Source organism: Chenopodium quinoa, unplaced genomic scaffold, assembly GCF_001683475.1.
Source record: "Chenopodium quinoa cultivar QQ74 unplaced genomic scaffold, ASM168347v1, whole genome shotgun sequence".
Taxonomy (NCBI): domain Eukaryota; kingdom Viridiplantae; phylum Streptophyta; class Magnoliopsida; order Caryophyllales; family Amaranthaceae; genus Chenopodium; species Chenopodium quinoa.
This window is the reverse complement of record NW_018742974.1, coordinates 3,817,179-3,840,498: the sequence shown is the minus strand read 5'-3', so window position 1 is coordinate 3,840,498 and position 23,320 is coordinate 3,817,179. Positions and strand designations below refer to the sequence as shown.

Here is a 23,320-nt window from a genome sequence, read left to right as displayed (position 1 = left end):
ATCATTAACTGTTCGTACATCTTCAAACGGCTTATAAAAATAGATAATAGTTGCAGTTCCATGTTTTTTTTTGTTTTTTAAGTAGGTTATGAGTTTGAATTGTATTTCTTGTAGGTATTTTAAATGATAGATGATAATGATGTCTTTGATAAGGGAATAAATGAGTTGTGTTATATTATATTTCTGTTATTTATATGCTAATTATAGGTATTAGAATTGATTTTTAATTTGCATGTGAGTTTGAATGAACAATTTTGATTATATTTGAAATGATAGGAATTTAAATTTTTTTAAAAAGATATAGTTTGTTGTAATATTTTAAGAGGTTTTTTATGATTTACTTCTATGTGAGGGCATAGTTTAGGAAACCAAGTAATATGGATTGATTTGTTCTTAGACCAAAGTTAGAAAATATATTTTTTAATGGCCCATTTTGAAATTGTTGAATTGTGTGGTGAATTGGGCCTGACCTAGCAAAATGTTTATGGGTGGGTTGATTATTTAGTGTTTGTCTAATTAGTTGTTATGTGTCAAGAACTATTAACAATTATGAGAAAAAAACATGAAAGTTATGTATAAATAATGTTTGTTTTTAGTTGCAAATGTTGAAATATTATTGTTTGTGAGTTTATAGTATGACTTGCTTACTTTTGGTTTTTTTTTTCTATTTTTTTTCCTTCTAATATAGGTATACCCATGGAATTTAAGGTGAACGAAATCTTTTATTGCATTCCTATGGTTTGAGTTGGAAAAGGGAGAATTATTGGGGTGTTACAGGGCTGCAGGTGGTCTGGGAATCATGCACACTTACTTGCAAAACAGAGGAAGGGTGAGAAAAGGTGATTTATTTGGTGGGTTTACCGGCGGTGGTGTGTTCGATGGAAGTAGGATAGAAGAATTTTTTGAGGAAGGCGGTGCTGATGGTAGTAGATCCGGTGATGGCCCTAGATCTCTAACAGGAAAAGGTGGGTATGGTGGTACAACCACCACTAGTGGTGGCTGGAACGGTGGCAGAGGTGGAGGCAACCGATGTGGGGTTGCAAGTTTTACGTGGCTGTGTTCTCAACATTTGGAAGACTGTAGATGGGTTAGGGGTCTGAGCAGTAGCGCGGGTGGCTGCGAGTCTGGTGAGTGTGGTGGTCAAAACAAAGGGGAAGAATCCTAGCAGGGCGAACCTGGTGGTGGATCTCGCAATCAGGCTGGTGGGTGTACTGGTGGTGCTGGTGGTTTCAGCAAGGCAGGTAACATCGGTGGAGGAAATTTCGAGAAGGGCGGGGCCGGAGGAAGTGGATCTAGTGGTGGACCAGTGGTTCATGCTTCTTCGTTGGCACGAGACACGGGGAAGTACGGTGGAAACCATGGTGGGAAATACAACTGACATGTCCAGATGATGAACACAAGAAAAGTACAATTAAAGTTTAAAGTGGCTTGGAGAGGAAGCCAATAGTGGAAGGAGCTAGAAGGGGTGGAATGGTAAATGTGAGGAGGGTTGATGTGGCAAAATTTGTTGACCATAGTGCTGACCATGCAGATGTTAGGAGGCATTGGAAATTGGTGGCACGTGACTTGATTTTTCTCCATCTAAAACCCATTCTTAATGAGCTTAGGCAATTTTTTGGGCTTGCTGGCATAAAGCCCAATTCTATGTCCACAAAGCCCAATCTTCTTATCCTATATTTTTACCTACATTTCACCATCCTCCAACCCATAGCTCTACCCATTCAAACGTTTGCCAACTTGATCCAAGCCTTCATACCAAACTATCTCCCTTTTTTCCCTACCTTGCATACTAGTCACATCAATGCATACATCACTTACTTCACCCAAAATTTAACTGTTTCCCATGACAAGATGCTGCATTTTTCTACTACAACGCTAAGGGTTATGAGGAGAGTACTATCTTTCAGCAATGAACAACAAACCTCTATGCAGCCTGCTTTCAGTTTTGACCCATTCAAGAGTTGGACTAGGGATCGATGTTTCTAAGGCCGAGATTCAAGTGCTGATTATAAACTACCTTGAGGACAAGGTGGAACTTTAGGGGGCCGGTATTGTAATAGACTAACTTGGAGTGGTAGTATAGGTATTCTAGTTTTATTAGTTTATTAGGGTTAATAGTCCTTAGAATAAATAGAGAGGTAAGAGAAAGAAATAGACAGGCAGAATATTAGTATTGTAGTGAGTGTTGGAGAGTGATGGCCTAAAGCCATTGTCGATTGTACGAAAGCCTTGTGATTTATCTATCAAATTAACCTTCCGACCACCACGTTCGTTGCACTTCCCATCCATGTTTTCTCAGCTAACGAAGTTACAAAGATAAGCATCTTTACTTCTTCAGATTATATGATAGAGGATGTGTAGACACCCATTTGTGTCTCCCCAAAACCAAACCCAGTGATGAGTACCTTTCGTGTCGAATCATAATCGAATGAAGTGAAAGTCTGGAAAGTCTAGTGTTGCGGTTAGTTTTTATTTCTTTTCTTTTTCTGTTTTTGGAATACTATGTTTTAGAAAATAGACAATCCAGTTTGGTTTGGTCCATGGAAGGGTCCATTAATAGTGTAGTTGGGACGGGTTCGAAAAGAGCTTTCCAACGATATACTATAAGCCCAATTCCGATGAATAATGAGGAAGTTATTTGCAAATTGCTAAACTGGGCCCGATTTGGTATATATATGTGGCCCAATGATGTAGAGGAGGGCCTAATATTGATTTATCATTCCTAATGCAATTAGAATTGATTATAGTTTTCTAGATTCTTCTAGAAGTTTCTTTTCGTTCCTAATTTAATTAGCATTGATAAATTAACTTTAGTTGACTTTTTAGAGTTTTAATCAGAATAAAAGAAGTGTTTTAAGGAAAATACGATTTTGCCCTTCTGTACGGCTAAATTTTATAAAATTAAGAAAACGTGTGGAAACTGCTGTCTAGCGTCTGACGACAGGACCAGTGCCTAGCGCCAGGCTTGGCGTCTGCGTTAGCTCTGGCGTCTGGCGCTAATGTCTGACGTCTGTCGCTAATTTGTTTTATTCTCTTTGAAACTCTGATTCGTTTTTTTATCCATCCGGCTGATTTTCTCTATAAATACCCTCCTAAAACCTCCGTTTTCAATCATCAACATCTATCAAAATCATCAAATCTCATCAACTCTCTAGTTTTCTAATACTCTCTTCAAGATTCTCTTGAGCTCTCTCTCTCTCTTTTTTAAACTAGCTTTTGCATACAAATTCCGCATTCACAAGATCTAGACACACCTAGCAAAATTCGAAGTTGCCTTCGCCCTAGACGTGAAAGATTTTAATTTATGAGGGTTTAGTCCCAAATATCTCTTTCAATTATTTAATTAAATTGTTTGATTATTATTTTCCTTGAAGTTACTAACGTGTGTATTTTGTTATAAGAAAGAGGTACGAGGCATCCAAGTAAGTGCTTTAATTGTTTAACTGATATTATGATATAGAAATCATGTTTAGGATGTTATTTTGATTCCTAGTATCATGTTAGGATGCTTTTCTTAGTATGATATTTAGGGTGATTTGCTTATATTAATTATGATTCCTGTGATGCTTCCTATTTTCTTTTCTAGTATCGTGTTAGGGTTAAATATTTGATCTTTGATGTTTAGTGACATGGTAGAGTTTGTTATTAATCTTGTTAGTATTATACCTAGGATCTTGCTATTATTATGTTTTAATCTGATTATTTTATGATGATTTTTATTGTTATGGTGATTATCATGTTGCTTGATATATATTTATTGTTATTGCTTAATCACACCTTTTATGCATGTTTAAAGGGAATTGGTACTTGTAATCACGCTTAATAAGATAATTAATAATCTTGGTTAGAGTTAATATGATTATAATTCAAGTGATCGACAATAATAGATTTATTTGTACATTAATATTCAACCAACATAGATAAACAAGTTTAGGGTTAATCCTATTGATTGCATGTTAGTTAGAAAGCGCACATGAATACGATCAGAATAAAGTAGAGGCTTATTATTAGGGCATGTTCAATCTCTTTTAGGTTGGATTTGTACCTTCATCCCCGAACAATCAGTCATGGTTCCAGACCTGTTAGAGCTGACAATCTCCTGGATCGTTAAGGGGTGTAATCTTTACCTCGTGAACGGTTTACAAGTTCCTAAAACTTGTTGACGACTCTTTTGCTCTAGCTTTCTTCCCTTTGGACGCCACCGTACTTTAGTGTATGATCACAATGGGGTTCAAGTTTGGGATAATGCTTAAAATATTCCCTACAGGATGCTCATTACATAACATTCCGTGGTACAATAGATGAGGGCAACCAACCTGTTTTCATCAAGAAACTTCACAGCACAAACTCATTTGTTGGTGTAGAAGGCATTGTTCGAGAAATTGTCACAGCAACACAAATGTGCATGCATTAAAATTCTTTAAAGCTAATAGGTTGTTGCCTCGAAACAGAATTTCCAGTCATAGTTTGAGTTCCCTGATCAAGGATGTCTTCTAGATATTATCAGTAATACAGGATTTTTGCCATGGAAACTCAGGTTAAAAATTGGCTCAGAAATATCATATGCCCTTGCATACCTCCAAAACTGTTTTTTTAGGCCGGTGATTTTCAGAAACTTGAGCATTAAAGATGTATATTTTGACAAAGACTATGTCGCGAAGCTCACAGGATACTACTTCTCAGTTTTGATCCCTGAAGGTGAAGATCATGTCAATGATGCAGTAGTTGGAACTACAGGTGGATCTGCACCTGAGTATATATCGTCTGGAAGGTTGACAGAAAAAACTGATGTATACAGAATGTTATAATTTTCAACTTTATAGAATAACGGGACATGAACATGACTAAAATATAATGTTTAGTATGATCGTAGATCCTAAAATTTCATGTGAAATAGAAGAAAGTGGAAAGCAACAGCAATTGCAGGAAGTATTTGAGCTTGCTTGGAGATGCACATATCGTAATGAAGATGACAGACCAAGTATGATTGAAGTTGCAAGTGAGCTTAAGAAAATTGCAGACTCTAATTAGTTCTGTTCAATTATCTCAGATTAATTTTTATTAGCAATCCAAATTTCGAGGGACAACTTGTTGCAATAGTTTTCCTTAAATACTGGTATTACTGGTAATCTGTATATCATTTCAAATTTTATTTGTTCTCTAGCTACACAATAAAATTCCTATATTGGTTCTGAAAAGTTATGCCTATGTTATTTTTACATCTACCTAAGGTTTTGTTAATATGGTTTGACTATACATAGAGAAGAATGAGCAACCTAAGTGCACTTCTTTTTTCCTTGGCCTTGAAGAATAGGTAGAATATGTAACCTCCTGTTGTAGGCTTCATTGAAAAGAAACCGAGTTTGAAAGGCTGAAATAATCGGAAGCCAAGAAAATGAGGCGATGGGAGCAAAAAGGACCACACCCATACCAAAATCATACCATCGAGCAAAAACCTGAGCAAAGTCCCAGATTCCAGTGTTCTCTATCAGTGGCCTTAGAGCTTGTGCAATCTGAAGAAAAAAAAAAATTGTAGTATTAGAAGTAAAGGTTTGTTTTACACTCCTGATTACAGAATTACAGGAATATAGAAAAGAAAAAAAAAATGTCTCTGACTAGCTTACCAATATCAATCCCCATCCAGTGGGAAGAAAAGCCAGGCAGCACACAATCAAGTCCATGATAGACAGATTGCATAAGAGCGAAAGCGTGATAATAGTAGATATAACAGCCAAGAAAAGGCATGCTTTGAATAGTCTGAACAAAAATTGATGATTAGCACTGAGCCACTGCCTTCCCACATTCACTATCTGTACAACACAAATAAATATCCCAATGAGAATTAATCCAAATCTAATTTAGCTATCAGTAGTTGAAGTCATTGTAGATAAAGCATAATTCAATGAAAAAGATACAGAAGTTCAGATTATTTAGTTCAAACTTGGTGACAATACAATTATAAGACATTTTCAAAATGGGAAAAATTCCCAGGAATTATAATATCAGCATAACATTGGATGAGCCATTAGAGTTCCCTTACCATCACAGCTCATTAGATTGAACTGCAAGTTGACAATATTAAAATTCAAATTTCTATAAGAACTGTTAAGGGAGCTGCATCAATGTATTACGTGGGCACTCTCATTACTAACAGGATCTGATGTTCACATGTATGGAGGGTTTCCTAAAGACTTCTGATACGTTATAATAGCAATCCAATCTGGTTTTTCTCCATAGGATTGTCAATGATTGTATACTAATTATTATCAATTTATGAAAAACAATGTGTGAAAAAGATAATTATAAAATTTACCTTGACCAATAGAAAAATCACACCTATGACAACCCATGAGAGCACGTACACAATATAATTGCTGCTGTTTTTGGAAATGTCTAATTGGTAGACCAGACCATATTGATACACGAAAAACCTTAGTGAAAGAATTATTTCAATGATCCTAGAACTCCATCTGGAACGGCGAATATGCTCCTGCTCATCATCCCACCAGGACTGCCAACTCTTATCAGGTGGGATTCCTATACCACCTTGCTGCCGTATCCACTTATTCCAATCTCTCCAGTCATCTACAATTATAGGCCAGTCAAAGCCAGATGGATTGAACAGAAATGGAGCAAACAACCATGTCAGCGACAAGAACCAGATTGCATAGGTGATCAAAACATATGCCATGCTGCTTTGATAGGATTTCCGATACAGATCATAAACAGTCAGCAGTAGCAGCAGCTCAAACCCTCTTACAAAGTGGCTTCTTGAATACAATCTGTAGTTTTCTGAGAAGGTGGCATGAAATATCACAACTTTGCGACCTGTAGGAATATATTTGGCACCACCATGGAGAATTGTTCGGCCATAATAGTGAGATTTTGCTCCACAAGAAAAGGTGAAGAATACAGAAGCAAGCTGCAGCTGCATAAGGACAAAATCTTTTAGAGCAGTGTAAAACCCTCTCTCCAATGCAATCTCCATAACCATAGGTAGCCCAGTCAAGAGTCCTAGTTGTATAAATGACTGTGAAGCCAGAGCAGTTTCTAAGGACTGTACGTTATGGACTCGAGCTTCAATTATGAGTACTTTTTGCAGTCCACTGAGAACAAGGTACAGCTGCCCATAGAGGAACACATAAATTGAAATAACTGATACCTGAAAGGTTTCGGCAGTATAATTATAGTTAGTATGAAGTAATGAAGACTTGAGATAAATGCTGAAAGAAATAAAGCAATTAAAGAAATTGATACATGAATGTGATTTAAAAACCAAGGTAGTAATAAACATGCATGTTAACAAGCATAACAATGTAACATACTGTTTGAAAGTAGCATAATAAGGAAATAACAGCATGCAAGAAAAGCAGAAAGTGTTGAAAGGAGATGTAGGATAATAGAGATTTTAGTTGTAGAATGAAAAAGATCTACAGAATGAAATCTAATAGAAAGTAACAACATACAAATAGAGCCCTAGGGAGGGAACGCAAGCAGAAAGTCAGAAACGCCACTAGAAAAACATACCAGGTTACTGAAATAGAATCCAATGGTTGTGTAATAACATGATAACATCCGGAAGAAGTCAAATTGCTGCCCAAGACGATAAATGTCACGGGTTAGCGTCTGTTCACTATTTCCATTAGCTACTTTCGCTTCAAATTTTGATATCTGGATTAGTCCTACATCACGACCCTTTCCCACTTGGATATATTCTTGATAAGTCACATATCCACGCCGCAGTACAGAGTTGAATCCTGCACATAAATAGGTGCCTCACCATACAAATTACACAACATGTTAACAAAAATAAAGATGGCTACAGATTTCTACCTGCAAAAACATCCTCGCTTAGGTTTATTGTTTTTGATGCTTTGCTGATACCTCCTCGTGTTATGTGAAATATCCTATCAAATATATCTGGATGACCATAATGAAACCGTACCCTGTGCAGGAAAAGTGGAGTAGAAAAAGTGATTCAAATTTGATAATCATGCTGATTTATCTAATGGTCAGAAGATTGGTTATAGAAAACACAAAGCATATCTCAAACCACCAAGTAGAAAATGAGAATTGTTGACATGCACTTGTTCAAATGGGCAGAAATGAATTCATCCATGGTGCATTGTATCAAACATTATTTTAATAAATAAAACATGTGGTAATAACCAAAAGTTTACCTGAGAGGATTAGCTAATATTCTCTGGCCAATGGTCACAAAGCTTGTCTCTTGGTATGACATGAACCATGCTAGGGTAGAAACACTGAGTCACAGGTAATAACACTCATAATAATAATAATAATAATAACACTCATAATAATAACAATAACAATAACAATAACACTCATAATAATAATAATAATAATAACAATAATAATAACACTCATAATAATAATAACAATAACAATAACAATAATAATAATAACAATAATAATAACAATAACAATAACAATAATAACAATAACAACAACAATAATAACAATAACAATAACAATAACAATAATAATAATAATAATAGCATATCAAGAGCGACACATTGATACGCTGACTACTATAAGCTAGATGAATCAAAGAGACTTTTGTTTTTTGGGTAGCAAGATATCAGCTTTTTCTCACATCCAGGGAGTTCATTTGGAACATGAAAATTAAGTGTACAAGACACAATATTAGATAAGATAAAGAAAAATAACATTTTGTAGATTCTTGCAACCGTGACCCACATATTCAAATTTAGAATGTCCATGTAAGATTTGAACTCATATTCGAGTCTGACATTCAAGCATAGCCAACAACATTCACATCAATGAGTTCATATAAACTGACCTTCCAGTAAATACATGTTCTCTCAAACCGACTATAGTGGGAGCCCGGCGTCCTCGGTCTTCAAAAAATTCTTGCAGTATGTTTCTCATTTTGTAAGCTTCTTCCAAATAGTTATCCTGAGAGTACATACAATGTGAGAAAGACAAAAAAATTTGTAATGAATCTTTTACACCGTTACCTAGTAGCACACATACTTGATTCATATCTATTGTCTGGAGGGCTTCACCACGTGTAAAAATTATTGCATGGTTTTGGTTTTCTGGTTTTCCTTCACCTATATTAGGCGGACCGGGAAGCTTTATACGATACACCTCCTGTCAAATTGTATCAGAATGAGAACTATATTGCTTAAAGTTATAGAATTTATAATGAGAAATGCTCTGCAATAAAGGTTGTAAAGATCAGAATTTCATGTTAATCTATACAATGAGTTTATAAGTCTGAGTATCATCACAACTATTACGCATATAATTCTGTTTTACATATGGAAACCTAATATTAATGTTTAAAAAAAAGTACAGAACATGTGATTAACATTGGTTGGTCCAGAGGGAAGTTTTCTTTGATTTTCCTTTCTTCTGTAAGAACTCTCTAAGGCCATTTTCTCATATTGCAACCCTTCAGATTCCAACAATTTTCACTGTCCTTTACCTGGTCATGACCATTGATTCCGCCTTTCACTAGCACAGACGAATAAACCTTAGCCTTTTCAGACTCATCTGCAATTGTTTCTTCTGTCTCTTCAACATAAGCAACACGTAAAGCTGGGTACCTGTCGTTATTGATCATTTGATCCAGTAGTCGCCCATATTAATTTCATTCAACTAAGGTTTCAATTTCGAAGGGAAGCAATTATAGTACTCACTCTTAATAATTACCTAGTCATCAGATCAAGCATGTCCTGTGCACGTGGATCACCATCTCTTTTACATGTACCGTACATTTGCCATGTAACAACATATGTAAATTTCATGTCTGATAATGCATCCAGATGAGCAGAGAGACTCTCATTCCCCTTCTCAATGGCATCATAACCTTGAAGAATATCTGCATAATCAATGCATTCATTAGTTAACTGATGAATTTTCACAAGGGGCAAAAAAGCCCTTCATATATCATGTCAGAAGCTAGATCATTAAGTTAAATCCTAATTCTCAGTCGAATGAACCTTTATCCTCTGCCATGTCAAGAAATGCTTGTAATTTCAGGGCTTTTTTGTAGTACATCATTCCTCTGACTGTTAGCATCAAAGAAAATGAAAATAGAAGTTAAAAAGGAACTAAACATATATTTGAAACTGGTATTAGAATAGAATATCAATGCATAATAGCATTGCGCTTCCTCTACCTGTTCTGCTTAAAGTCTGACCCCGGAACGAAGCCCAATCCCTAAGCTCAGCCTCTTTGTCTTTTTCCATCAAATCATTTAAATCTTCACAATCCACGCGTTCTAAGAAATTTTTCCACTGATCTGAAAGTGTAAAGTAGCATTGTCAATTTGTCATGAGGCAAATCTTTACAAACAGTTACAAGCTGTGAAGAAAAGAACTATGATACTACAAAAAAAAAAAAAAAAAAAAAAAAAAAAAAAACCTGGATATATCTTTCTCATATAGAATATGATTGATACTTGTTCTTGGCTCGATAAAAGTTCTTTCATAGAAAACTTGACTTCTTCCATGTAATGTGGGGTCAACACACTGCAACAAAAAGACCTCTGCTTTATGACCAGGAGATCTCATACATAAGAACATACGCGTCTACTGCAAAAGATGACTACAGCACATATAAGATAAAATGCTGACCTGAATGATAGCATATTTCGCACTTTAGGTGCAGCAGGCATATTCATAGAGAGAGAAGTGGCAAAGAAAGAGATGCGCCTCCGAGCATCCAAGTTTGCAGGAACATCCATAGCTTTGTCTTTGACTGTAAGCAGCAGGAGAAAGCGTTTTATCTGTTTACAGTCAATGTTAGTTCAGGGATGAATAATACATGCTGCTTTCTTGTACAGTTTTAAGATCACAAAATATCAAATGAAGACAATTAAAACAGCAATTTCCTTAAGCCTTTATCCCACTATGTATCAGTATTTGTAAACAAATTGATGTTCTTGTGACAAGAAAATAGTTCATGGATATTCAATATGTCTTTAGGATATTAATGGATTAGAAGGATTTATGAAATATTCAGCATAACTTAGACAGTGAAGTTATATCAAAATTACTTTGTCATGAAGCGCCCCATCATTAGCCAATGGGAAATGAATAGAGTCCTTCGATGCAAATATTTCTGGTTGAATCTCCCTAGAGAAGAATGCTGAATCTTCAACATTTTGATCAGAAGAATGGAGCGTATCCAAAGTTCTGCACACATTTCATATTGAGTGTTAACAATAAGTTTATAACTAAATAAAATTAATTGAATAATGAAAACAAACCTGGAACCATTTATCATCATTTCATTGGTCACAAGTTCAAATATGTCTTGGAGTACTTTCACTACTTGAACATAAAGAGCACCTACTACTTCATCATGACGAGCCACATCTCCTACAACATGATAAAGCTCATTCCCTTTGACCTGAGCAACATAATCAATTAACCATCTGACTAAAATTTGGATGAAAGAAAAAGGAAAACCAAATATCTTTAATTTTTAAAACGTTACCAATAGCTCAACCAATTCTACACATTTAGCATGTAGAGCTGGTAGTTCACTCAATTGAATCTTTTCAAGCAGGGTAGAGCTTTGAATGCTTTCGTCGATTTCAGATATAATACCTGAAACAATTCTGAAAAGCCAGAGATTTCCGTAAGGAGAAACCATAACCCGGAAGAGAAATAAAGGAATTTTAGCACATTGACATGGGAAATAGTTGAGAGGAATGATGAGTCTAATAATTCCTGTCCCCTACCTCTTCTCCAATTCCCCAGCAGCAATGATTCCAAAAATATACTTCAATGACTTGTAGCACTCTTTCACCGCAAAGTACATTAGGCTACCTCTTCCTATCCTTTGAATTAGATCTTCATCTTTCCCATCAAATTCCTTAGCAATGCTCAATGCCGTTGAGAACTGATCGAATAGATGCGAATTGACATTGTAAGCCTCATAAAAAGACCATAGCAAAAGTTCTTAGAAATGTTATTTGACACATCTTACTTCATTTGTTAAAAGGAAGACAGGCCAACGAACATGGCCGGATAATATTTCTGCTGACAAGGGCATAATCATCAAATCCCTCTCTCTGGAAACAGAAAAACCACATAAGAATTTTTCTAAGGAATGCTTATGTATTCGATCTCTTATCAAATACTACTTACCTGTTGTTTATCAAGTCCTCTTGTCGGAAACTGAGGATTATTTGGTTCCACATTGTAACAAACTTTGCTAAATCACTCTTTTTGTCTCCAGATGCCTATGAAAGGATTTGTTACAATTGTAAAGAGGCATCCAAAAATTGTCCAATTTACTAATTTCAGGTGACTAACTTGCAAAATAATACCTTTTTTAGTTGATTAAAGAACCCTTTGCTTATTCTGCCTCTATCATTTTTTAAATTTGGTGGAATCAGGCGAGCATTAAATGCTGAAGGCAGCAACTGAAATCTACTTCGTAGCATTCCTAGTGTCCGTATCTGTAAGTACAGTATAAGAAAGACTAAGATAACATAGCATAGCTTAGAAGAAAAAGCGAGGGGGGAGATAGAAAATAAATACAGACATACTTCGCCAAGGTGATGCAGAATTCCATAAATGCCACCAAAAAGTGCGCAGAAAACAGAATACCAGATCTGTGTGTCCATAAAATATACCTGAAAGGCAAAAGATGAGAAAAACAAATTGTTTTTATAAGCCTACAATATCACTGTTCTTCTACTACCTAAAACAGCATGCAAACTCATGTTATCAATGCACGAATGACAAGAATCTTTTGGAAATCAAGAGGCTTGATCATTTTTGCTGAACAAATGTTTTTCAAAAGATTGACAGCCACAATGATGCGGGAGCAATCGATAAATAATCACACAATCACCTTCAATCGACAAGTTTTGGTTGGAATGCAGGAGATTATTCAACAATTAATGAACTTGTCAACTTTTTGCCAAAACAAAAAGAGTTGATAAACAAAAATCTCATGCTCTTTCCTTTCCCCAAGCAATTAAGAAAGCAAGGGATGAAGAAGAAAGTTGGCGTGAAAGATAAAAAACCATATTTCAAAGAAAATCCTTGCAGGACTTTCTCGAGTCTCGACAAAAAAATTCTGCATGCTCCTTGTCTGCTATAGAAGTACTAACATACAAATTATCTCGGAGAAGAGTTTCTTATCTTTCATCCATCAACTTAAACATGAATACATCAAATTCAAATTGTTACTATTGCGACTTTGTAATATGAGAGAGGGGGGAGAGGGAGGGATAGAAGGGAATGTTTATGTCTACTTTAATTCCTTTCCTCATTGTTTAACTAAAAATCACTGTTACAATGAACAATATGCATTAGGTAGAAATATATTGACTGAATGATAATGACCGTTAAGTGACACTGATAATAGTTTTAGACTAAAGTATAGCATTCTAATTAGTAGCATTACACGTCAACATAGCTGAAACATGAAGTAGTATTAGTTAATACAATTAACCATTATTTAGTCAGGCAATGATGAATGTAATTACATCCATGATTCAAATAAACTTACCAAAAGAATAGGAGCCCAAACAGCAACAAGTACACCTGCATTACTCTTGACTGAACCAGTATGAAGTCATGTAATTAGTTCCTAAGCAACCAAACAAAAGTCTACTATTAAGAGGGGAAAAAGGTTTACCATGAGGAAATAGCTCACGCCTTTGATATCTATGTGAGCCGACTCGCATCATTTGTCTGGTTGGTTCTATAAGTGGCTTTATCTGCAAAACCCATAGGCAATAAAGTTAACTTTTTTTTTTCTTCTGAGAAACATCGGCAATAAGGTTATCTTAAAAGAGTGATTAAACTTGTATGGTCATGACATAGGAAAGAGAAAAAACATTAGTACATGTACTCACCTCAAAATAATAACTGAAAGACAGTTTGCTCAGTAGTAGCAGCACCCAGAATAACATATACCTAGCAAATTATAAGTGAGGCATATCTCAATATATAACATGATGATGCAAGGAAAAAAACGCAAAAAAAAGTGAGGTAAAGCAATAAGAATAAGTACTTGAATGAGGAAACTTGATCTTCTTGCATCCCACGTCCAACAAATAATCTAGGCTACGTCACATAAAGAAATTGTCAGAACATGAACTGATATAATGTCTGAAATGAGAAAACTACCTTAAGCATGCATTATTGTACTCACTTTAACATATTTAATCTAAATTCACACAAGATATCATCAAAATCATTGGTCTGTTATCTGAAGGGGCCGTTCACAAAACAGTCCATCCAAGTATATAACGGTGAAGGAAGAAGACGGCATAAAATCAATTAATGAAATAGGTTTCAGATGATTTATTCAGAACAGCATCTTTTGATGCAACTCAAAACATGAACATGTTTTGAACTCTATCTAGTAGTATTTCATGTACACCAATGCAGTCAAATAAGGGTACGTTGTAGAGTGTAGACTTTTTAGTATATATGAAACACTACATAGATAATAGAATCAGATTTTTGGCTTGAATTATCACAGACTACCTATTGTAAAAAAATTGATAACCGTTCTTGTGTAGAAAAATTAAACTACATGCAACCAGTAGTAGTAAAATTAGGGACTTATTTTGACATATATATACCAAAGTAAGACTTTCGAATATAATCTTTGGCAACTATTGATTCTTACTAGTTCAGAGGGGTCTTCCATGATATAAAAAAAATAGGACATATATATTCACAGCTATTATTCATGTACCTGTGTCCACCAAGATAGATAGGTGCAGATCTTGTTATTTGAGGTCTCAATATATCTACCAATTGCGGGAACAAAGAAAAGGATCACGTCAACTGCATTACCAATAAGGTAAATAGCAACCGCCATCATGTATGATGAATAACACCACTTTCCTAGCAAGGTCCCAGGTCGAATGGAGTAACAAGTATATTTCCTTCTCGTGTGCACGTAGTACACTGGAAGAATTATTGCCCATAGTAAGGCAATAATTAGCCTGAAAACATATTTCCAGATCCGTTTGGCATCCATTGTTGTCCTAGCTTTCCATGTAAATGCAATCTCAAGAATAGCTACAAAATAAATAGTTGATAATATTATATTGATATGTTAAGTTTCAGCAGCTCATATATCAGCAAAAATTGCTGCAAATATGCTAAAACTTTAGTTAACATTTAACAGCATAAAAGTAGATCAATCTTTGAAAATCAGTCATTTTCTAACTCATCTCTCAGAACTCAACAATCAATCATGCCGTCTTGAATTACAAGTACAAATTAAATCTGTTAGTGGCTAAAATCCCCTCAATCCCCCAAGAAAATGAAAGAGAGTAATCCGATGCAAAATTTAAGGGCTTATTGCTGAGAAGCAGTGTAAACATTAACAGGAAAAAAAATGAAGAAACATATTTTCTTAGTTGTTTTTTCCTTCTCTATACTCTCATGTTTAGTTACATACATCCTCTGTTTTCATTAACTTCCAACATAGCCTTATGTCACACACTTTACTGAAATGACGAAAGTAGGTAAACGGAATAATTTAACAAAATGATTTAAACGCTGATAGGAGGGAAGAGTAAGGGTATTAGGTGTATACACTATACTGATAAGGTTTTCCGTTTACATTCTCTGATCTTTCCTCAAAGTGCGTGCCATGGGACATGTTGCAAAAGTTTAACAAAAAATACTAGAGAAAGTATGTAGCAGGTTTGTAAGGAATCCCAGATACAACTGAATGTCTTGCAACGCCAGATTTTAAAGGGTACTTCTACAATTGTGTGCAGAGAAAAAGTTTCCTCTTTGTAATATTGTAGCTAAGTTATACTTTTAGGTATGTTAAAATTATAGTGTAGACTGTCAGGTAAATTATTTCCTAGTTGAGCAATCAGATATGACCGAACCAAAGGCTTGAAATTAATTTCTTGAAAAATAATGTTTGTATTGATCCAAAACCTTTATCTCAGTTAAAAGTACTAAGGATCCATAGAAAGTTAGAAACTCTCCAATCACCCCACTCCACAAATCACAATCCAGTTGAGTGTTGCCCCAATCTTCTTATAAATTCAAGAAACCACATCCCTGTTCTATTATTCTGCACTTTATGGCCTAAAAACTACAAAATTTTACAGAATATTTTGTTAAGGATTAAAGTATCATTGAAATAATGTTGACACGCAGAAATTGATGTAATTTATGATCATAGTGGGAAAGTAGAGGAAAATGACCATCATTTATAGAAACTAGAAAGTCGTTTTCTTGCTTAATACGCAAATCATGACGTGAATAACTCTTTCGAAAGAAAATAAAATTGAATTTTTGAATTGAGAGTAACTTCAGTTGATTGTAACAGGACTCATAAAGTGATACCACAAAGTGGATCTTGTATCTTTTGATGAATGCAAGGTCTTTGATCTTCAATGAAATGTGGACACCAATTAATAAGTTCATCCTCAATTCTGTTACTTGTTTCTTTATCTATCACAAATAGTCATCAAGATACTTCCTTGCCATCATTTAGAATAACAAACAGTATTTTAAGTGCAGAATTTAAGTTAAAAATTCCTAAGAAACACTGTACCTTGTACAACTTTGAGTCCTGCAGATGTAATGAAGATGCTACTTAAATCCTCAAGTATTGTTGTCTCAATCAACTGAAGAGGAGAGCTAACATCATGACATGCAATAATAATTAGTGCCTGAAAAGGAACAAGGAATTCAGTTATTGATATAAACATCATATAACACATTAAAGGTCAGTTGACTTGTCATCCTACCTGAAGGGCTAATATTAAGAAGCTCCACATTCGATCAAAACTTCTAAATATCTGCAAAAAAGAACGAATCTCAACAAAATTTGTTTTCCCCAGCCATTTCTTTTGACTGTCCTTGTCTTCAGTCTCGTCTTCAGTCTCCAGAATCTGCCATGGGAAACAGACTATAACAATTATAAAAGATTTTGATTGTCCTCCTCTAAGACTAATTATTTGCAGGATTTCCTGACAAATAAGCCAAACCACCAAAAAGTAAGCCTTAATCAAACAGATAATGTTGGTATAAAATACGTTTTGCAAAGAAACATAAAGAATCCACACATTTAAGCTCAGCTTATATTTTTCTCATGTTGAGCATTACCGAATCCAGACTACCCAACCCAAGAAAAGGACATAGAATTTAGAAGGCATAGTAACCTGATACCAATACCAAGCTTCAAATTTGATGTAAATTACATTATAAACAATTAGATGAATAAAACCGAAAACAAAGAAAAACTCAATCTCTTTACAAAAGAAATATATATCAGCATACCACCAAATTTCTTGATTCTCAAGACTGGTGTACATAATTGGGAGGTGGTTACAATTGAAGTAAATGATTGTGGTATTCTAAAAATTCATAAAAAGGAGGAATTACAATATATTTTATTTCTCTGCTATCCTTCATAATTCATTTTCTAAGAATATTCTAGTTTGTGAAATCTCAACAGCATAAAATTTCCAAGTTTCACTTCAGCACAACCAGAATCACTTGGACTTGAGGGGTAGTTATCAGCAAAAAACACTCCCCTTTTGTAAACCTTTATCCTCCAAGATGTATGATTCAGTGGAAAGATCACAAACCGATCAACAGATAAATGTTATGAAAGTAAAAGGAGCAAGATCCCTAGATCCATCAGCCGAGATTATCCAAAAGCATCTAGCAAGCGAATGCTGCTGCTAGTGCTAGCAATGTCACAGAATTATCAGAAATTGCATCTTGTTCTTTAGAGAAGCACCAGTTATTATCTAACAAATGATTGTAGAACTCCATGTAAGAAATTAGCCTTTGCAATTACACACATCAAAAAGCAACTAGTTGGGAGCTGACTCCAATATCAATCAATTTTCCCAATCTCTACTTTATAATCTTTGCTCCAAAATTAGGTGATAACGGCAGTGAAATCTTGGCTTGTCAACTTAGGAACTCAATTTGAACATTGTCATCATATAGCTAATGAGAGAGAGGCAAGCTTCTTTCTTTCTTTTTCCACTTTTTTTTTTTTTTTTTTTTTTTTTTTTTTTTTTTTTTTTTTTTGAGATGAAAGGCAATCTTCTCTAATGAAGTAATGAGCTATACAATATTTCTTGATTATTACTTTTGCTTCTAATCAAACTGCCTTTCTTCTGTCAAAAACTCAAAATAACGAAATTGATAGAAAAGGAAAAAGAGTAAAATAATTTGTGGCCAAAGCCAACAGAGATCATACTCAATATTCAATTAATATTTAGATCATAGTCAACATTATAACAGTACTTTGTGTAAAAAAAAAAAAAACATTATAACAGTACTCAGAAAAAGGAAAAAGAATTTCAATTAAAAAATAGTCATCAACTAAAAAAAAAATGCATCTAAGCAATGGAAAGAGCTAGCAAGTGTATAGGAGATGGCTTACTCCTTCTTCCTCATCCTTGACCTCGCTCTTTCCTATAAACTTCTTAAAGCGAACAAAGATGTTTCCCTTACTTTGATCATCATGAAATTTCTTTTTCTTTTTTCGATCATTAGCAGACTTCTTCACAAAGAAAAAATTATGAAAATCATTATCATCTGTACGCATTGGCCAACCTATTGAAAAACAATCCGGTGACCTGCATGCATACAATCACAAAAATTTAAGGCCTATGAAATTTAATTTTTTTTCACACACAAAAAAAAAAATAAAAAATAAAAAAAATGCAAGCAGGTATAGGAAACTCTCAATCTAACCAGAAGTACTCGTTCAGGTCATCATAGTTTCTCCATTTAGAATGATCAGCAGTCCCACTATTGCTTTTCTCAGCTTCCTTGATACATATGTATGCAATTAGGATGAGTTTAAGATTCAAAGATTGAAACCAGCAAAGAAAGAATATATGTCTGAGGACCTCACCTTAGATATAACATTGTAAATTGGTCCAACAACTTTATTTAGAAAAGCCTCGTCCTCTCCTCCGTATACTGGCATGACCTTCTCCCATGTCATCAAGCTAACAGCATCAGTCAACATACTATGCAGCTCGTACGCCATCTGAACGAGAAATAAAAATTTCAAAAGTTGAGTAACATGATTAATAAGAATTCAACACTGGACATTTCAGAGCATATATGCCTTATACACTCGATACCCATGAAGAACATCAAACACGACTATCACAAGTTTCTTTAAATCTTTCAGCAAGGAAAGAGTATAAATAAAATGATACAGCTAATAGACCCTATTTTGTGAGACTTTCCTCTTATTGCAAATTTAAATAAAAGGCATAGCTGCAAGTAAAGAGAATTAACTCTGCATGCTGGTGTTGATTCTCCAAATTGGTGCTGACTCTCATATGCAATTTAGACATAGTAAATTCCCCCACTAGATATATTAATACTGATACAACCAAGATTGTTTTTTTATAATAAAGTCGAGCTGATATTTTTCCTTACACCGGAGAAAGGGGTTAAGAGAGCGAGAGAGAGAAGTGATATTAGGGACATAGGAAAACTGCAGTCTAACAACAACAAACATACATGATAACTCATTCAAAAAAGTATTGTGATCTTTTTCATCTTACATGGTGATATATATAGCAAAGACATTCTGGCATCAATCGCAAGTTTGCAGCTTCTCCCCAAATTAGAAGATAAAGTGCTATATACAACAGTTTATATTGTTGAGCTTCCTGTTTCACATAGGGTAACCTGCGCATATAAGTCATTCCCTTTAGAACCATGCACAAAAATATTATGCAGAACAAAATGCTCATTGGTATTCACTCACCGAATGTTGCTTTTTTTGCCTAAAAACTTGCACCACTTAGTATAATTTTTGAAGAATTTTCTCATTAGTCCATCCAATGCTCCATCAGAAAACTTCATAAAATAGACAAGATATTGATCATAATGGTGAACAGTTGAAAATTGTTACCTCAGAGAAGGAGAAGTTAAGCCAAAAAATTTACCTGCAACACTGATGCTAGCTTGTGGCTCTGCCGGATGTGGGTGTTGGCAAGAAGTAGAATTAGATGCTCCCGCTGGTTGGCAACATTTCCTTTCTGGTTTAAGTAGAATTTGAAATTATTCAGATATGGAGTCAACGAAAGCCCTCCAGTAGGCTATTACACTAGTCAGTAAAGAGTATATAAAGGACCTGAAACCCAAAGATAAATCCAAGCCAGTCAAATATGTCATAAGTAGCCCTGGGAGATTTGTTCTTTTTGAACTCATCCATGAATGGTAAACAACGAATATTGCGTACAGCTGCTACAGCAACCTTGATCTGCAGTAAACTTTCTGTTCTGTTACCAAAAAAGTTCAACTTATATAGCTCAAGAGTCCTAAAGAATAGCTAGCACAGCACAGCTCATAAAAAACCATCAAAAAGATGAAAACAAGAATTATGTGGATGTAGCATTATCTAGAGAATTGTTCCGAAATAACACACCTCAGGGAGTACCATGATCGGTAGATGAACACCATCATTACCCAATGGCAAAATATTGTATGTGACATGATCAATTGAGCCTCTATCACCATGAACCTGTTGGGAAAGATGGGTAAAAGAGTAATAAGAATGCTGTTATCAATATTTCTGAAATTGCTGGTGATGAATCGAATCAAAATGACAGAGAAAAGATAAAACCTGATGACCAGTTGCTCTTGTAACTGCAACTAATACTTCATATAGAACAGAAGCAATGGCCCGTGCATTTGTAAACTTATCCCTGCAAAATATTAGATTCAAAACCTACAAATCCATAATGTTAACCTAATAGTAATCACCTATTACTCAGTTTGTCAAAGAAAAAACATTATTTTGAAAATGGTAATTGTAAATCTTACTTGTTAATGAATTCCTCAGTTCCAGTGTGTCTATTGATATAATCTTGATATCCATTAAAAACGCGTCTAAGCTCACGTATATCACTCTTCTCTTTCCGCCTTGCAATACTATCTTCCATATCCTATTTTTTGAAGAGCATAACAACTAAGTTAGGAACATTTGAAACAGCTGGATGTCTCATCCAAATGATTAGAGTATGCATTTTACTATTACACGTATTAATTACCAATTACCATCAATGCAAGTTCGATAAATTATAGGCATCAAGTATATAAACATGTATGTACTAAAGCCTACTCAACGACTCAAGGGAAGTGGCACAGAGCAGGCAACAAAGGGATATAGCATGGAACAATCATAAGGCAACAGACAGAAATTTTTAGATAGAAAATTGTGGTTTAGACTAAATGAGTGATACTACAATAGCTGTACCAAAATTATAAACCAATTAGCCTTACAGACTTACAGTAGCAATGATATAGTATATGATAATTTAGCAGGAATTCTATTAAAATTGGAGTACAAGAAATTATTTTACCTGCTCAAGGCGCTGAAGTAATGCAGTTTTGAACTGCCGAACACCACGCCCTTTAGATTTTTTGTCCTTGTTATGTGCTCTCTCAAAAGCATGGAAACGACCTGCACAAAACAAGAATACAGTGTAAGAGTTCTGTAAGCAGTTTAGCACAAACAATAAAATCACCTTAGAAAACTTAGCAACCAGCATCATATCAATCACCAAAACTATTACTCACCCTCTTTTTCAGCATACAGTTACAACTTACAATTACATTCAAAACTTTCCTACTGCTGCAATAACTAAGGAATGCAGTATCATCCACAACATCGTTCCAATAGTCCAAGCCGGATTGGGGCATGTATAACACTTCTAGAATGACATATCTGTTTCGTCCATTGTTTTTTTTGTAGTCACAACACTTTGACTTTTACACTAATCATATACTAACTTCTCAAAAATAATAATAAGACGGAGTACATAACTGAACATATTGATGGTCAAAATAATGCATTGGGTAGCGTAAAAATCAAATGCAATTTCTAGCCAATTTTATGAAACATAATTTTAGCTTCATATTTACATGCTTATTTTTTTCCAAACAAATCAACATACTCCGTATAAGTTTCTCAAGAGCTCCAAAAAGAAGAAAAGTTTTGAGAGAATTAGAAAATTTCTCAATCATAATAGTATATTCATAACATCTTATACCAACATATATTTTACTTTAACATTGTACGGAATTTATATTATGGTAGTACACTAGTAACCAATTAATTCATATTTTTGAGGTTCCAATAATGAATGCTAAGCTCCAATTAAAATAATTAAATTCAATACAAACCAAACAATACATAGCTACCCAATTACATCATGCTATCAAATTGTTACTCCCTCGCTCTAATAAAAATTTCTAGTAATGATTTTTTTTTCTAAACAATTAATTTTTAAACAAGAAGGAAATTTTAGGGACAAAGTACAACCAATTTGTGTTACACAACAAAAAATAAATATAAATAAATAAATAAAAAATACCCGAAAAATTAAAAAAAAAATCAACAAAATTGAACCAAAATACAAGAAAAACAAAAATTAACATACAGAGATAAGCAACACGAGGTTCTTGGGTTTCAATCTGATTAGCAACACGAAGAAATCGTCGAATATCAGGAGCCAAAGAAAGAGGCAACTTCTCACTTTCAAAGGGTTTAGGCACATAATTATCATAATCATCATCTCCATAAGTAATTGATCTTGTAAAACTCCTACTACTACTTCTAATTCCACTACTTGTACTAGGAATATCCCTCTCATCAATTTCATGATACGTCTCTTGAATTGGTTCAGCTAAAACAATCTCCGACGACGTCGACGACATACTTGATAGCTAGCTTGCACACATAAGTTAAAGAGTTCTGGTATGATATTACTACACCTTAAAAGTGTAAAGAACTCGAAAACGAGTAGTAAATTTATATATATAATTGAACTTGATAACGAAGGCATAGTGTTATTTGTGTATGTATGTGTAGTTTGGGATTTCTTAACGTGGTTATCTTTAGCTTTTTGTGCTTTATGAATGTGAGTGTGATCTCTTTTTAAGAGGTGCTTTTGCTTTTGAATTGGTTTGGTGAAGAAAAGAAAAGGAGGGAAGGAAGGATGATGTTACTTTTTTGAATGTGTCAAAATGAGCGGGTTTGTTTATTAGCTGAAATGGAAAAGAAAGGGGGATAATATTAGAGGGATTGATGATTCTCTCTACTTTTTAGGGATCCAAAAAGTGATGAATAGAATGATTTTGGTTTTAAGTTTGGGACTATCTTGTAGACGGGGAGGAAGGAGAGTGGACAATGGAGTAAGTATACTAGGGCCCTATTATTTTAAGCTTCTGGTATAGCAGAGCAGGGCAGATTAAATTTCAGCAGAGTAGATTTCAAGATAGCAGAGCCGAGCCGAGAGCAGATTTCAATATTATTATTAATA

At 34.6% G+C, this 23,320-nt stretch overlaps 2 protein-coding genes across 2 annotated transcripts; one reads left to right on the top strand and one right to left on the bottom strand.

The window, feature by feature from the left end:
- The first annotated feature begins 799 nt into the window (after positions 1-799).
- LOC110729192 lies at positions 800-5,031 on the top strand. The gene is made up of 5 exons (XM_021908912.1): positions 800-1,087; positions 1,169-1,309; positions 4,268-4,401; positions 4,538-4,771; positions 4,863-5,031. Exons 1-5 carry the CDS (start codon positions 800-802, stop codon positions 5,029-5,031), a joined length of 966 nt encoding a protein of 321 aa, XP_021764604.1.
- LOC110729266 (putative callose synthase 8) lies at positions 4,804-23,112 on the bottom strand. Its single transcript, XM_021908994.1, has 41 exons — positions 22,439-23,112; positions 21,359-21,459; positions 20,820-20,941; positions 20,620-20,701; positions 20,422-20,517; positions 20,128-20,256; positions 19,940-20,032; positions 19,759-19,850; positions 19,553-19,679; positions 18,886-19,023; positions 18,723-18,799; positions 18,409-18,604; positions 16,754-16,897; positions 16,558-16,675; positions 14,725-15,053; positions 14,032-14,084; positions 13,874-13,934; positions 13,654-13,735; positions 13,525-13,574; positions 12,554-12,640; positions 12,332-12,463; positions 12,150-12,244; positions 11,989-12,073; positions 11,741-11,901; positions 11,494-11,617; positions 11,264-11,406; positions 11,051-11,189; positions 10,629-10,780; positions 10,417-10,523; positions 10,172-10,294; positions 9,993-10,061; positions 9,703-9,871; positions 9,476-9,596; positions 9,019-9,138; positions 8,825-8,940; positions 8,181-8,264; positions 7,834-7,946; positions 7,528-7,757; positions 6,314-7,162; positions 5,625-5,810; positions 4,804-5,513 (listed from the first exon to the last, which is right to left on the bottom strand). The coding sequence occupies exons 1-41, from the start codon at positions 22,713-22,715 to the stop codon at positions 5,277-5,279; spliced, it is 6,009 nt and encodes a 2,002-aa protein (XP_021764686.1). The 5' UTR covers positions 22,716-23,112; the 3' UTR covers positions 4,804-5,276.
- Between the last annotated feature and the right edge of the window lie 208 nt (positions 23,113-23,320).

Excerpts from the sequence above, each read along its gene's own strand:
- LOC110729192 (XM_021908912.1), top strand. The coding sequence starts at position 800 with ATGCACACTTACTTGCAAAACAGAGGAAGGGTGAGAAAAGGTGATTTA. Across the intron at positions 4,402-4,537 it reads ATTGTCACAGCAACACAAAT|GTTAAAAATTGGCTCAGAAA; the intron begins GTGCATGCATTA and ends ATGGAAACTCAG. Across the intron at positions 4,772-4,862 it reads GAGTATATATCGTCTGGAAG|TATGATCGTAGATCCTAAAA; the intron begins GTTGACAGAAAA and ends TATAATGTTTAG.
- LOC110729266 (XM_021908994.1), bottom strand. The coding sequence starts at position 22,715 with ATGTCGTCGACGTCGTCGGAGATTGTTTTAGCTGAACCAATTCAAGAG. Across the intron at positions 13,935-14,031 it reads GATCAAGTTTCCTCATTCAA|GTATATGTTATTCTGGGTGC; the intron begins GTACTTATTCTT and ends ATAATTTGCTAG. Across the intron at positions 7,947-8,180 it reads ATATTAGCTAATCCTCTCAG|GGTACGGTTTCATTATGGTC; the intron begins GTAAACTTTTGG and ends TTTCCTGCACAG.